Below are 16,550 nucleotides of genomic sequence, written 5' to 3'. Positions count from 1 at the left end.
TTTTTAAAAGAGAGGTTGGAATCAAGTATGATGCCAAGGTACTTAATCAGATACCACCTGGAGCTTCTCCCCTGACACATAGACATCTGGCTCAGTAGCATCTGTTGCCCTCTGTGAAGAACATGCAAACAGTTTTTTTTTCACATTGAGATGCAAACACGAGTCACTGAGCCACTTTGTAACCTGGACCATTACAGTAGTGAGTTCTTGTGCAGCTTGTTGTTTGCATGCACATATCACTGTATCATCTGCATACATTTGAACTTCAGACCCAATACAGACAGAAGGCAGATCATTAATGTACAGGCTGAACAGGAGGGGCCCCCTTGGGGCACGCCCACATCATAGCTAAGAGTGGGCGACAGCTCATTGCTCACTCTGACACACTGAGTTCTGCCTTCAAGGTATGATTTCATCCATCTCAAGGCATCGGAGGAAATGTTGAACTTGGACAATTTTATGAGGAGAATCTCATGGTTAACAGTATCAAAAGCCTTCCTTAGGTCCAGAAACACAGCCCCAACAAAGCCCCCTTTGTCCATTTTGGACATTTTCCAGAAGAAAGCAGTTATCCGTTTCTGTGGAGTGTTTTGCTCTGACTAAACTGCATGGAGTGCAATGTGAAGGAGCTGTTGTTGAGGTGGGCAATCAGTTGTTCTGCTACACACTTTTCAACAACCTTTTACACCACAGGTAGTATACTAATGGGCCTGTAGTTACTCACGTCAGCAGGGTCGCCTGATTTAAAGATGGCCGTTATTATGGCCGACTTCCATACCCTTGGAAACACCCCAAGACCAATAGATGTGTTGGTGACCTTTAGTAATGGGGCCAATGAGTGACTCCAAGTTGTAGTTAAGAAAGGTAGAGTCCAGCCCAAACACATCTTTGGCTTTAGAGTTCTTTAGTGAGCTAATCACCTTGTTCACCTTTGACTCAGAAACCTCCCTTATGATGAAGACATGTTGAGTGTATTTACTAGCACTGAGCCCAAAAATCCAGTGAAGGGGTTCTGTGTCAGTACCCTGACAGAGTCAATAAAGTAGGAATGAAGGCTATTGCTATTTCGACTGCATCCTGTGTTAGATTGTTATTCACCATGATTTCTAGTCTTTTTGCAGTGTTACTATGGTCTTTCCCTGTTAACTTTTTTAGATTCTCCCAGATCAATTTAGAATTTCCCTTTGCTTCACCAATTATGTTAATAAAAAAGTTTCCCTTGGCCCGTCTGATTTCTTTCATCACCTTTTTTCTCAACATACTAAACCTACATCTGTCATGCTCTAATATGGATCTTAGTGCTATTTTTAGAGCATAAACTCATTCTTTCATCAATTTCCAGAGTTCTCCATTTAGCCAAGGAAGAGGGCTCTTTTGGCCAGGTTTGGATTTGATTTTCTTTAGGAAACCATTTATAGTCTGGATTGTGGATAGAAAAACTTGACTATCAGTTTCCACATCTGTATAGGACAAGAGATCATTCCAGTTAATTCCCTTAATTGCATTTTCAAAATAGCTTAATTCACTCTTAGGTATTCTTAGTTGATCCGTCTTTCTAACAGTAGAGAGGTTAAACCTGCTCTTAGACAGCTTTCTGGCTATAAGTGTCAGATTATGATCAGATAGCCCAGTAACCATATTGAATGATTTAGTCACTCTCTCTGGTTTATTAGTGAACACCAAATCAATCTGTGTTTTAAAGCAACAAGTCACCCTGGTTGGCCCTTTAACTAGCAGTGTAAGGTCAAAGGTATTAGTGATCCGTTTTCCTACAAGACTTGTCTTCATAATTAATGTTAAAATCTCCCGTTAAGATGACCTCTTTCCCAAAGTCACATTCCCTAAGCATGTTATTAAACTGATCAAAAACACACTTTTGGTGTTAGGTGGCCTATACATTCCAATAAGGGTCAAATACATTTGGGGAGACAGTGTAACGTTCAGGCCAATAAATTCTAGTTCATTATCACATGACCACTCAATTTGTTTACATCGGATATGTTCTTTAATGTAAATCATCACACCCCCTCCTCTTCCTTCAATCCTGTCTCTCCTGAAGACATTGTAGCCAATCACAATCAAAGCAGCACATGGAGAGTTTTTATGGAGCCGTGTCTCTGAGAGGTAGAGGAAGTCAAGGTTGGAGACTGTGAGTAGATGTTGAATTTGATCACTTTTTGGAATGACACTACGAATGTTGACATGACATGAAGGTGAGTCAACGCAGAACATTTCAAGAACTTTGAAAGTTTCTATAAGTGTAGTCGCAAAAACCATCAAGCGCTATGATGAAACTGGCTCTCATGAGAACCGCCACAGGAAAGGAAGACCCAGAGTTACCTCTGCTGCAGAGGATAAGTTCATTAGAGTTACCAGCCTCAGAAATTGCAGCCCAAATAAATGCTTCACAGAGTTCAATTAACAGACACATCTCAACATCAACTATTCAGAGGAGACTGTGTGAATCAGGCCTTCATGGTCGAATTGCTGCAAAGAAACCACTACTTAAGGACACCAATAAGTAGAAGAGACAAGCTTGGGCAAAGAAACATGAGCAATGGACATTAAACCAGTGTAAATCTGACCTTTGGTGTGATGAGTCCAAATTTGCTTTTTTTTGGTTTCCAACCGCTGTGAGACGCAGAGTAGGTGAATGGATGATCTCTGCATGTGTGGTTCCCACCGTAAAGCGTGGAGGAGGATGGTGTGATGGTGTGGGGTGCTTTGCTGGTGACACTGTCAGGGATTTATTTTGAATTCAAGGCGCACTTAACCAACATGGCTACCACAGCATTCTGCAGCGATACGCCACTCATCTGGTTTGGGCTTAGTGGGACTCTCATTTGTTTTTCAACAGGACAATGACCCAACACACCTCCAGGCTGTGTAAAGGCTATTTGACCAAGAAGGGGAGCGATAGAGTGCTGCATCAGATGACCTGGCCTCCACAATCACCCGAAGTCAACTCAATTTAGATGGTTTCAGATGAGTTGGACCGCATAGTGAAGGAAAAGCAGCCAACAAGTGATCAGCACATGTGGGAAGTCTTTAAAGACAGTTGGAAAAGCATTCCAGGTGAAGCTAGTTGAGAGAATGCCAAGTGTGCAAAGCTGTCATCAAGGCAAAGGGTGGCTACTTTGAAGCATCTAAAATATGTTGATTTGTTAAACTTTTTTTGGGTTACTCCTTTTCTTATAATCCATGATCAGCTAATTTGTCTTGCTCACATTGAGGGAGAGGTTGTTGTCCTGGCACCACACTGCCAGGGCTCTGACCTCCTCCCAATAGGTTGTCTCATCCTTGTCAGGGATCAGGCCTACCACTGTTGTGTTGTCAGCAAACTTAATGATGGTGTTGGAGTCATGCTTGGCCACACAATTGTGTGTTAACAGGGTGTACAGGGTGTACTCTGCATACACCCCTGAGGGGCCCCATTGTTGAGGATCAGCGTGGCAGATGTGTTGTTGCCTACCCTTACCACCTGGAGGCGGCCCGTCAAGGATCCAGTTGCAGAGGGAGGTGTTTAGTCTGAGGGTCCTTAGCTTAGTGATGAACTTTGTGGGTACTATGGTGTTGAACGCTGAGCTGTAGTCAATGAACAGCATTCTCACATAGTTGTTCCTTTTGTCCAGGTGTGAAAGGGCAGTGTGGAGTGCAATTGACATTGCGTCATCTGTGGATCTGTTGGGGCGGTATGCGAATTGGAGTGGGTCTACTGTTTCCGGCATCATGGTGTTGATGTGAGCCATGACCAGCCTTTCAAAGCACTTCATGGCTTCCAACGTGAGTTTTACTGTGCGGTAATCATTTAGGCAGTTTACCATCGCTATCTTGGGCAAAGGGACTATGGTGGTCTGTTTGCAAATGTCAGTGAAGACACTTGACAGCTGGTCTGCGCCTGCTTTGAGTACATGTCCTGCTAATCTGTTTGGCCCCGTGGTTTTGTGAATGTTAACCTTTTTAAAGGTCTTGCTCACATCGGCTACGGAGAGTGTGATCACGCAGTCGTCCGGAACAGCTGGTGCTCTCATGCATGCTTCAGTGTTGCTGGCCTCAAAGCGAGCATTAAAGGCATTTAGCTCATCTGGTAGGCTCGCATCACTAGGCAGCTCGTGGCTAGGATTCCCTTTGTAGTCCATAATAGTTTTCAAGCCCTTCCAAATCCGACCAGCGTCAGAGCCGATGCAGTAGGATTCAATCTTTGTCCTGGCGCTTTGCCTGTTTGATGGTTCGTATGAGAGCATAGTGGGATTTCTTATAAGCATCCGAATTAGAGTCCAGCGCCTTGAAAGCTGCAGCTCTAGCCTTTAGCTCGGTACGGATGTTGCCTGTAATGTTGCCTTTAACGTTTAAGGACTCTTGAAAGATTAGTTCAAATTAGGACGAAAAAGAGATCCTAATAAAATCATATCTGTGTGTTTCTATAACAACACGCTCTTGTCCTCCTACAGCCGGTCCACAACATGGGCTCCAGTGGTTACGGTAGCCATGGCAGCAACGGTTCCCACTGGAATGGGAAAACTATTGAGAACAGGAATGTGGTTGATGAACCAGGAAAATCCACACCGATGAGTTGGTACCACTCTCTGCATTTCTTCTGGTTGTCTTCAGTATTCTAAATCATTGTCTTGTTATTTTCTCGGCTAGATCACTTACTCTGTCTCTCTTCCCCACTCAAACCATATCTCTCTCTCTGTCTTACAGAGGACATTCCAGGAGATCTGTAAAAGGGTCCACATGTTGAAGAGTCAGGGCCAGCAGATCTACATTCCCTCTCCCTCCAAACCTGAATCCAGGAAAACCACAGACAGTAAGTGGTGTTTGTGTGTGTTGGGAAATATTGAAATTTTTTGAGTTTGTAAATGTGTGTGTGTGTGTCTGTAAGAGTGTGTGTTTGAGCTGCATCATCCCCGTCACGGTGAAGAGGAAGTACCAGTTCTCCTCCTACACCGCATCATCCCCGTCACGGGATGATGCCGTCACGGGCATCATCCCCGTCACGGTGAAGAGGAAGTACCAGTTCTCCTCCTACACCGCATTCTCTATGCATGCTTCACGGTGGGAACTACACATGCATAGATCATCTGTTCACCTACTCTGCGTCTCACAAAGACACGGCAGTCTCAAATTTGGACTCATCAGAAGTGACTATAGATAATAACAGAGACTAGCAGCAGTGTAAAAAGAGGGGGGGGGGGCAGGAAATTCAAATAGTCCAGGTAGCCATTTGATTAAATGTTCAGGAGTCTTATGTCTTGGGGGTAGAAGCTGTTTAGGAGCCTCTTGGACCTAGACTTGGCACTCTGGTACTGTTTGCCATGTGGTAGCAGAGAGAACAGTCTATGACTAGGGTGGCTGGAGTCTAGCAATTTTTAGGGCCTACCTCTGACACCGCCTGGTATAGAGGTCCTGGATGGCAGGAAGCTTGGCCCCAGTGATTTTTTTCACCTTTATTTAACCAGGTAGGCCAGTTGAGAACAAGTTCTCATTTACAACTGCGAGCTGGCCAAGACAAAGCAAAGCAGTGCGACAAAAACAACAACACAGAGTTGCACATAAACAAACGTACAGTCAATAACACAATAGAAAAAGATATGTACAGTGTGTGCAAACGTAGAGAGTAGGGAGGTAAGGCAATAAATAGGCCATAAAGGAAAAATAATTACAATTTAGCAAATTAACACTGGACTGATAGATGTGCAGATGATGATGTGCAAGTAGAGATACTGGGGTGCAAAAGAGCAAGAGGATAAGTAATAATATGGGGATGAAGTAATTGGGTGTACTATTTGCATATTGGCTGTGTACAGGTCCAGTGATCGGTAAGCTGCTCTGACAGCTGATGCTTAAAGTTAGAGAGGGAGATATAAGACTCCAGCTTCAGTGATTTTTGCAATTCGTTTCAGTCATTGGCTGCAAAGAACTGGAAGGAAAGTCGACCAAAGTAAGTGTTGGCATTTGGGGATGACCAGTGAAATATACCTACTGGAGCATGTGCTACGGGTGGGTGTTGCTATGGTGACCAGTGAGCTGAGGTTAGGCGGGGCTTTACCTAGCATATACTTCTAGATGACCTGGAGCCAGTGGGTTTGGCGACAAATATGTAGTGAGGGCCAGCCAATGAGAGCATACAGGTCGCAGTGGTGGGATGGCACTGTGATAGACTACATCCAGTTTGCTGAGTAGAGTGTTGGTTGTGCCCAACTATATATTCTCTCAGATGGGACAGATAGGTCAAATGGGACAGATGGTTGAAATATGACAGATTGCTCAAATGGCTGCAGCACATACACTTTTCTTCGTTCCTGAGCAGCCCCCATACCAGCCCCAACCAGCCTACACCTCCCAGCATCCCCATCCCCTGGAATTCCCACTCAGAATACCTTCAACCCCCAGCAGGTCTTTCAAGCCCCTCAGATGGCTCACACTACCCAGCAGCCCTTCCAAACCACCTACTATCCAGCTGCCTTTCCCAGCACAGACAGCCTACACTACCCAGCAGGCCTTCCCACCCCAGCCCTCCTTCCCAGTGCAGGCTCAGTTTGTCCCCCAGGCTTCCTACCCCACCCAAGCCTTCCCCTTCGGCCTGCCTTCCGAGCCCCCCAAAGCACTGGCCATGGAGACCAGAGAGTGCCCCCCCCCCCCACACACTGTTTGTCTCGCTGCAGCGCGCCCCTGCAGCTCAACCTGCTGCAGCTAGAGGACAACATGGCACCCCCTAGTGGAGCAGTACAGCAGCACTGTACAGCAGCTATATTTAACTAGTGAGGACTCTTCCTGTGACCAGCTGGACATCCTGCTGCATGATGAGACCGACTCATCCTCTGTGTCTGGCTCCGGTTCTGGATCTGGGTGTAGATCTTGGTCCTGCTCTGGTTCCGGGTCCAATGAAAGGGGAACATCAAGCAGTGCCTCTGGTAGGAGGAATGGTCAGCACAAACACAGCAGTCATCCGTACCTCACCTTGCCCAACCAAACTGCAACACTGTGTCTCTCTCAAACTCTCCACCTCACATTACCTCACATTATCCCTCTGTCTCAAGGCTCATGCCTTTAAATATTCCTCTTGTCTTTAGGGAGCAATGACACCTGCAAGTACTTTGGCCGTGTGGACTCCCTGGAGAATGACCCGAAGGCCAAGGTCAAGGCTAAGGCCAGAGAGAGGGTGGAGGCTGAATCCGAGGCTGGAGCCAAGTCCATAGTCAAGGCCAGGGGAGGGGGATGGAGAAGACTTAATCGAATATGTCCACCAGGAACCCCTTTGGCTGCTCATGGCCAACGCTGACGAGGACATCATGATGACCTATCAGATGCCCTAATAGTAAATGATTGACAGGACCACCCACCAATAGCAGAAGGGGGTCATTGTGGGGATAGTTTTCTTATGACTTGGTTTTTGATTGGTATTTTATTACTGTTCCTATTGAATCTTGCTTGAAAACAATGTCAATGGCTGAAAGGAAGTGAATGTTTACTTGCTCTTTGCTTATAATTACCTCTGTTTTTGTTAGTAGCTTGTGACAACAATATTTCACCATGCTGGTTCTTTTCAAGCCATTCTAACAGAATGTTGCCCCAAACTATAGAGACAATGATTTCTATTGACCAACACTAGTACACCTTATCTTTAGAGTTTGCTGATAATAATAACAAGTAATGAAATAGGAATTATGATCATACTTAGTAATTGGCTATAAGCTAATTATGAAGGCCATGATGGTAACACTATGAAGAGTAGATGAGAAGCACGGTTGTTAATAATTTATAATAGAGCTATCTCTCTCTGTGTCCTGCAGGGACATCCAGAAGGTGTTGAGGGAGGACCAGAAGAGGCTGACACTGATGCAGAAGAATCAGCCGCATTTCTCCTCCATCCAGCGGAGGGAGCTAGTGAAGGAACAGCCCTGTGTGAGGAGGGGGGCGTCTGACCAAGGCCATCAACGTCAAGGTACGTCAAATGTCAGGCTTCACACACACACCCCCACACCTCTCACACTCAAACGCACATGTATACACACAGAGAGATGAGTCTGTCTTCATGTGGGTCAATAGTGTACTAACCTACACATATGGGCTAATTACAGATGGGCTGTGTGCAGCTGCAGCGATCGGTAAGCTGCTCTGACAGCTGACGCTTGAAGTTAGTGAGGGAGATAGAAGTCTCCAACTTCAGTGATTTTTGCAATTCGTTCCAGTCATTGGCAGCAGAGAACTGGAAGGAAAGGCGGCCAAATGAGGTGTTGGCTTTGGGGATGACCTGCGAAATATACCTGCCAAAGCGCTTGCTACAGGTGGGTGTTGCTATGGTGACCAGTGAGCTTAGATTAGTTTTAATAGCATTTAAGAGCAGTTGGAGGCCACGGAAGAGTGTTGTATGGCGTTAAAGCTCGTTTGGAGGTTTGTTAATGCAGTGTCCAAAGAAGGGCCAGAAGTATACGGAATGGTGTCGTCTGCGTAGAGGTGGATCAAAGAATCACCAGCAGCAAGAGCGAGATCATTTAAAAAAAAAGTTGTTTTTTTTATTTACCTTTATTTAACTAGGCAAGTCAGTTAAGAACAAATTCTTATTTTCAATGACGGCCTAGGAAAAGTGGGTTAACTGCCTGTTCAGGGGCAGAACGACAGATTTGTACCTTGTCAGCTCGGGGGTTTGAACTTGCAACCTTCTGGTTACTAGTCCAACGCTCTAACCACTAGGCTACCCTGCCACCCCCATTGATATATACAGAGAAAAGAGTCAGCCCGAGAATTGAACCCTGTGGCACCCCCATAGAGACTGCCAGAGGTCCGGACAACAGGCCCTCCGATTTGACACACTGAACTCTATCTGAGAAGTAGTTAGTGAACCAGGCGAGGCAGTCATTTGAGAATCCAAGGCTGTTGAGTCTGCCGATAAGAATACAGTGATTGACAGAGTCGAAAGCCTTATTAGCCAGGTTGATGAAGATGGCTGGACAGTACTGTCTATAATCGATGGTGGTTATGATATTGTTTATGTCCTTGAGCGTGGCTGAGGTGCACCCGTGACCAGCTCTGAAACCAGATTGCATAGCGGAGAAGGTATGGTGGGATTCGAAATGGTCAGTGATCTGTTTGTTCACTTGGCTTTCGAAGACTTTAGAAAAGGCAGGGCAAGATGGATATAGGTCTGTAACAGTTTGTGTCTAGAGTGTCTCCCCCTTTGAAGAGGGGGATGAGTGCAGCTGCTTTCCAATCTTTAGGAATCTCGGACGATACGAAAGAGAGGTTGAACGGAATAGTAATAGGGGTTGCAACAATGGTGTGGATAATTTTAGGAAGAGAGGGTCCAGATTGTCTAACCCAGCTGATTTGTAGGGATCCAGATTTTGCAGCTCTTTCAGAGCATCAGAGTGTCATGATTTGGTTGAAAGAGAAGCTGGGGGGCTTGGGCCAGTTGCTGAGGGGCATGCAGAGCTGTTGGCCGGGGTTGAGGTAGCCAAGTGGAAAGCATGGCCAGCCATAGAAAAATGCTTATTGAAATTCTCGATTATTGTGGATTTATCAGTGGTGACAGTGTTTACTGGTCTCAGTGCAGTGGGCAGCTGGGAGGAGGTGCTCTTATTCTCTATGGACTTTACAGTGTCCCAGAACTCCTTGGAATTAGTGCTGCAGGATGCAAATTTCTACTTGAAAAAGCTAGTCTTTGCTTTCCTAACTGACTGTGTATATTGGTTCCAGACTTTCCTGAAAATGTTGCATATTGTGGGGACTATACGATGCTGGTGCAGTACAGGTGTTTTTGTGTTGGTCAAGGGCAGTCAAGTCTGGAGTGAATCAAGGTCTATATCTGTTCTTAGTTCTACATTTTTTTGAAAGGGGCATGCTTATTTAAGATGGTGAGGAAAGCACTTTTGAAGAACAACCAAGAATCCACTACTGACGGGATGAGGTCAATATCCTTCCAGGATACCCTGGCCAGGTCGATTAGAAAGGCCTGCTCGCTAAAGTGTTTTAGGGAGCGTTTGACAGTGATGAGGGGTGGTCGTTTGACCGCGGACCCATAATAGACGCAGGCAATGAGGCAGTGATCGCTGAGATTCCGGTTGAAAACAGCAGAGATGTATTTAGAGGGCACGTTGGTCATGATGATATCTGAGGGAGCCCATGTTTACGGATTTGGGGTTGTACCTGGTAGGTTCCTTGGTCATTTGTGTGAGATTGAGGGCATCTAGCTTAGATTGTAGGACGGCCGGGGTGTTAAACTGAGTTGAGATCTTTCTGCTGTAAAGTTATGAAGCTTGTTGCTCCTTGCATCTGTCCGTCATCGCAGCAGTGAGCTGGTCCATTTTTAGCCCAGTGGTCCTGTCTAACCTGAGTGTTTTTCCTCAACATTTTCATTATCTGGCAAAAAATTGGGTCCTCAATAGAAAAAATGTGCCTGTGTGGGGGCCTCGCAGGAAAAATTTGGCCGCATGTTAGAAAAGGCCAGGGGCGATTTCTGGTCCCAGTCTGCCCCTGGCAGTCATACTTGAACAACAGTGACAATCAGACAGTATAAATATATACTTACTACAGATGTTTTATTTTTCTTTCAAACAAAGGCAAATCAATTAATTCATCCAGACTCTGCAGTCTCACACTCTCTTGCATATGTAAGGTACTGCAGGTTGATCCTCATAAGTAATCAAAGTTACACCATTCTCTTTTTCAGTTTGTGAATGTCCTGTGTAACAGGCTGCAAATGTAATAGTCTATTGTCTTCAGGTTTTACCTATAGGAGATTATGTGGACTTGGCTTAGACAATGGACAGTCACCTAATAGTTCTGTTGGTTTGAAGGAATGGATGCCATTTTAAACTAGTCATTTATTGTGTTTTCCAAGAGTAAGGCAGCTCAGTGGAGCAACAATATTTAAAAAACTGAGTTCCTAAACCTCTGCATTTGTCACGCCCTGGCCTTAGGTATCTTTGTTTTCTTTATTATTTTGGTTAGGCCAGGGAGTGATATGGGTGATTTATGTGTTTTGTCTTGTCTAGGGGTTTTTGTAGATTTATGGGGTTGTGTTCAGTTTAGGTGTCTAGGTAAGTCTATGGTTGCCTAGATTGGTTCTCAATCAGAGGCAGATGTTTGTTGTTGTCTCTGATTGGGAACCATATTTAGGCAGCCATATTCTTTGGGTATTTTGTGGGTGATTGTTTCCTGTCTTTGTGTTTACTGCACCAGATAGGGCTGTTTCGGTTTTCACGTTTATTGTTTTGTAGTTTGTTCATGTTTGAGTTTTCTTATTAAAGTACCATGAACTATAACCACGCTGCGTTTTGGTCCGCCTCTCCTTCCCAGGAAGAAAACCGTGACAGCATTGTTAGTTAGCGTATTTCCTATGGATACATGCACAGTACAAATACTGTAATAAACAGGATATTGGGAACCAAACCAGCTCTATATACAGTGAACAGGGATCCATGTCAATGCTGCTGAACATAAACCATATAGCAACATGGGTTATGAATGCAAAGGAAACTGCCTGGAACAATAGCATTATCAAATCACATTTTATTGGTCACGTGCTGAATACAACAGGTACTTTACCATGATATGTTTACTCACGAGCTCTTTCCCAACCATATAGAGTTGAAAAGTAATAAAAGAAATGGTAACACAATAACAAGGTTATATACAAGGAGTACCGGTACAGAGTCAATGTGCAAGGGTACAGGGTAGTTGAGGTAATATGTACATGAAGGTAGGGGTAACAGTGACTAGGCAATCGGCATCAGCGTGTGTGTGCGTATCTATTGTATGTGTGTGTTGTAGTCTCAGTGTAGCATGTGTGAGTGTGTGGGTAGAGTCCAGTGAGTGTGCACAGAACCAGGGCAAGGAATGTCCGTGCAAAAAACAAATTCATATGTTAGTGTATATTTGTCTCATGGTATATTTGTCTCATGATATATATCAGTGTATATTTGTCTCATGGTATATATCAGTGTATATTTGTCTCATGGTATATATCAGTGTATATTTGTCTCATGGTATATATATCAGTGTATATTTGTCTCATGGTATATATATCAGTGTATATGTGTCTCATGGTATATATCAGTGTATATTTGTCTCATGGTATATATCAGTGTATATTTGTCTCATGGTATATATCAGTGTATATTTGTCTCATGGTATATATATCAGTGTATATTTGTCTCATGGTATATATCAGTGTATATTTGTCTCATGGTATATATATCAGTGTATATTTGTCTCATGGTATATATCAGTGTATATTTGTCTCATGGTATATATCAGTGTATATTTGTCTCATGGTATATGTCAGTGTATATTTGTCTCATGGTATATGTCAGTGTATATTGTATATTTGTCTCATGGTATATATCAGTGTATATTTGTCTCATGGTATATGTCAGTGTATATTTGTCTCATGGTATATATCAGTGTATATTTGTCTCATGGTATATGTCAGTGTATATTTGTCTCATTGCCATTTTGAGAACCTGATATTTTAGCACAGTTCATTGCGTTTTTTGTAGGTGCATTAAAATGTTCATGTTTCCTTTCCCCCCAATGTTGATCTGGACAAGTAAGGGTTTGTTTTGTTGGGATGGTGGTCCATGGGGTTTTCACCCTACATTTTACTTGAATGTCAGCTGGAACCTGATGAAGACGATGAAAACCCAGATGGTAAGATTGTGACTATTGTTCAAAAGCAACAGGCAATTTCTAATATAGGCCTATTGGGATATTGGCTTCCCTGACTCAAATCAGTATAGTCTCTGGGAGGGTTATCTTTGTATGAGTGTTGTGCGTGAAAGCATCAAACACAGCGGGGAAAGCTCAAGAAACTGTCAGAGCGGTGAAGGGCTAGGCTGAAGCGTTCTGTTGTTATGTCAGTGTCCCACCCTGGCCATAGAGAGGCTTTTATTCTCTATTTTGGTTAGGCTAGTGTGTGACTAGGGTGGGCATTCTAGTTTCTTTATTTCTATATTTTCTTTTTATTTGTTTTTGGCCGAGTGTGGTTCCCAATCAAAGGCAGCTGTCTTTCTTTGTCTCTTATTGGGAATCATACTTAGGCAGCCTTTTTCCCACCTGTGTTTTGTGGGTAGTATTTTTCTGTATAGTTTATTTGCCTTACAGAACTGTTCGTTTTTTCACTTTGTTATTTTTGTTCAGTGTTTGAGTAATAAAGAATTATGAACACTTACCATGCTGCGTTTTGGTCCATGCCATCCATAACAATCCGTGATTATTCTTTAGAGTCAAAGACAGATGAGAGGAGAGACTCATCCAAGGATGAAATGGGAGTCCCAGGGGATCCGTTTCAGAACCATATGCTCCCATCCACGTTTGAAAGCCTCATGCCAACTGGCACCGGTCACTAACCTTTAACCCCGGAATTGAAATTCACCATCACGAATCCGCAGCTGATGCGTTAGGATGCTGTGCAATTGTTAATTTGCCTTTATCATTCACGGGACGCTCAAACTAATTTTGTAATATCACCAACATGTCACCTTAGATTAATGGTGATTATGCGCCTTTATGATAAAGATGGGAAACAGACCCGGGGTCCCTGTAATGATGCAACAGACTGCTTTATGCACATTTTGAACTAAGGGTTTACCAAGCAGCAACAGGCTTTGAAAAACTAATGGGGAAAATGGCTCATGATACAGACGTCATCATGGCAAAAATCTATTAATTGGTATTTTAAAAAACGATCTAGTCGTTTTGTATTAGCCTAAATGATAAATATGTGTTTTCCTACTCTTGAACCTTTAGGTCTACATTTCTCTCACTCCGAAATGTCCTTTGACAGGTGCAAAGACGAATCAAAAGCTATAGGCTACAGCTGTGTCTGTGTCAGTATCTCTCAACTCGCTGGCTTTGTCGCAATTCTGTCAAATGGTAGCCTGCCGATCCAAAGCTTTGATCATTGCGTCCTCTGCTTCCATGCCCGTTGTTCCACCTCGCCAAATGTGTGGCCCAGGTTTGACCAGCGACAAACCCCCTGTGGCTGCTCAACGCTAATCCGACTCGTTAGCCATTCATTCCTTCATCAAAAGATGACAACAGTCTGTGAATCTATTAATGTGCATTTGACAAGAAATTAACATCCGTAATTAAAGTATTTTTCAAGAAACTTGTATTACATTTTTTTTAATAAGAAATGCCAAAAGTGCCTGTAGTTGCAAAATCACCCAGCTATTTATTTCAGTGTTTCTTTCCAGTGGACTTTAATCTTTGTCATTGGCACTCATTAGGGCACAGTCGGTCTACTGTAATTGTGATTGAAACATGTCTGTCTAAGCAAATCAATGAGCAAAGGAGCGAAGCTAATTGCTTTGGATAGCTGTGCGTAATTATGCTTTAGCGCTAATATTCAATTCACAAATGTGTCTTTCAATATTGACTTCTACATGATTTGTGGACTCTGTTTCCAGGTGCTTTAAAAATACTGAATGATTACAGGCCTCAAGAAATGGATTTTGATTATGGGAGCATGGCGCTGGCCTTTCATTTTGTTTCAATGCCTTTTTGGCAATTGGTTAATTACCTGGACAGTAAGATGCCTGAAGTGTTAGTTTGTTTCAGGCTGCAGTTACTCTTAATTGCTTTGTTTGTCAATTGGGCGATTCAATTGTCTTGTGATATTAGGTACTCTGCCAATCATTTAAAATGTTATGCAAACAGACATGTCATTCAGCTTGAAATGCCTTTTAGTTGGTTCACTTTTTAATCATTCTGTAAGATGGTGTAAACAATCTAATTTTACACATGAAGAACTCATTTTCATTAAATTATTTTATTAATCACATTGACATTTTAAGGACAAGACATTCTACACATTGTTACAGCGTCAAGTGTTTAGGGAAATATACGTGTTTCTTTTAAAGGTTACAGGGCGAGTAAACAAGGGCCTTTTCTGTACGAATCTTAACTGGAAACATTTTTTATAGCCTATTCAAGGCATCACAATAGCTTTTTCTTATGCAAATCCTCTTTACATATTAAGATATTTACAAAACCAAACATGTGCAGTTCCCAATTGCGCAAAAGTAGGAAGTGAATTTCCAGCGACAAGCGCTTTCCAGGTATGTAACAGATGATGTCACAACCTGGGGCCAGGTAGACTCCAAACGTTTCTATTAAATCCCAAAGGCGGACAGTTTACCAGAACGGGCCACTACCAGGGCCTCCACATGGACTTGTAGTAGCTGATAGTGGGCATGTTCTGGGCCTGTTGGTTCCCCAGTGCGTCGGTAGCGCCCTGGTTGTGCTCGCTGTCTGTCTCGCACAGGTCCTCACTGGAGGTGGTGGAGGCGACGGGGGAGAGGGCCGAGGAAGAGCCGCTGGATATACTCCTGCATCCGGGTGAGGCTAGTGCCGCGCACACTGCCTCGCCGGCTTGCCAAGTGCTGCCGTTGTTGCTGGAAGTGTCCGATATTATATCCATAACCATGTCCTGGGAGTGATCCTCGTTCAAGGGCATACTCTCCAGCAGGTGGTTCAGTAGCTCGGCCGCCACCGTCGCGTCTATCCCGGGACAGTTGGACACAAACATATGGACCTCATGCATGCACTGGATGTAGCCTGCTGCAAACCTCTCGCTGGCCTCCCGGTTCATGATGTCAGTCTCTGAGGAAGAAAGGAAATTAGGCCTACTTAGATTCAATTGCACTCCCACTGTGGGCGTTATGATAAGCAGCACCTGATCTATGCCTAAATGCAATTGAATGAGTGGATGGAAGGGTCGATAGTGTATGCCATTGCTCACAGATTACCTTGGGGACGATCCTTGAGAATATGCTCCACTTTTTTCACCGTCATCTCCAGTACCTCTGCGTTCTCCACCTTTGACTGAAACCGAGGGGAGACAAAGTGAAAAATATTAGAATACATTCGCTTCTATTGTATGACAGGTGCGCCAGGTGAGTCTACAGCAGGGGAGGTGCGACAAACTCACGTCGGTGTCAGCGAGCAAGGTCCGGAGCTCCTGCAAACTCTCATTGATACGAGCACGCCTCTTCTTCTCCACCAAAGGTTTTCTTGCCTGTAACAATGACACTTGGGCTGTTAGTGCGTTGTAACAATGTAATAACTGCATTACTAGGGTGGGCTACTCTATAGAATGGGATCAGCGACGCTACAACCACAGATGACCGGTACCTTTCTATCCCCTTTATTAATCCCGTAGTAGTCATCCTCATCCATGCCAAATCCGTTCTTGATGTGCAGAGCCGAGGGGGCCATGTTGGTTTTGAGCCCGAGCAGTGCAGTCAGTCTGAGATCCCAGTTTGTATTCCACTGCTATTTTCCCGATCCGTGAAAGAGAGCAGCTGGCAAACGGACCCGGTCAGAGAAAATCTAAACACGACAGGCGAAACGCCCTGTGATTATTGTACAATCGTCGATAAACGTACTGCTGGCGCTAAAGAGCTGGTGTAGCTATTTATAAGGACTAATTTGCATATGAATGTGTGGTTTGTCTGTACTAGCCAGCGGACAACATTGTACACACCGTGAGAGCCAATCAGAGCCCTTTCCTTTGTCTTCGGCCAGCCCTTGCTGCGCGGTGA

General features: G+C 44.0%; 1 protein-coding gene across 1 annotated transcript; it reads right to left on the bottom strand.

Moving 5' to 3' along the window:
• Nucleotides 1-14,760: 14,760 nt before the first annotated feature.
• Nucleotides 14,761-16,509, bottom strand: LOC109909547 (transcription cofactor HES-6). The gene is made up of 4 exons (XM_020508562.2): nucleotides 16,141-16,509; nucleotides 15,938-16,024; nucleotides 15,756-15,831; nucleotides 14,761-15,609 (listed from the first exon to the last, which is right to left on the bottom strand). The coding sequence occupies exons 1-4, from the start codon at nucleotides 16,222-16,224 to the stop codon at nucleotides 15,158-15,160; spliced, it is 699 nt and encodes a 232-aa protein (XP_020364151.1). The 5' UTR covers nucleotides 16,225-16,509; the 3' UTR covers nucleotides 14,761-15,157.
• Between the last annotated feature and the right edge of the window lie 41 nt (nucleotides 16,510-16,550).

The sequence above is a fragment of the Oncorhynchus kisutch genome, linkage group LG18 (genome assembly GCF_002021735.2).
Source record: "Oncorhynchus kisutch isolate 150728-3 linkage group LG18, Okis_V2, whole genome shotgun sequence".
In the NCBI taxonomy this organism is placed as follows: Eukaryota; Metazoa; Chordata; class Actinopteri; order Salmoniformes; family Salmonidae; genus Oncorhynchus; species Oncorhynchus kisutch.
The sequence above is the reverse complement of the archived record's forward strand: the minus strand, read 5'-3'. Positions and strand labels throughout refer to the sequence as shown.

Excerpts from the sequence above, each read along its gene's own strand:
- LOC109909547 (XM_020508562.2), bottom strand. The coding sequence starts at position 16,224 with ATGGCCCCCTCGGCTCTGCACATCAAGAACGGATTTGGCATGGATGAG. Across the intron at positions 16,025-16,140 it reads TTAATAAAGGGGATAGAAAG|GCAAGAAAACCTTTGGTGGA; the intron begins GTACCGGTCATC and ends TCATTGTTACAG. Across the intron at positions 15,610-15,755 it reads TCTCAAGGATCGTCCCCAAG|AGACTGACATCATGAACCGG; the intron begins GTAATCTGTGAG and ends TTTCTTCCTCAG.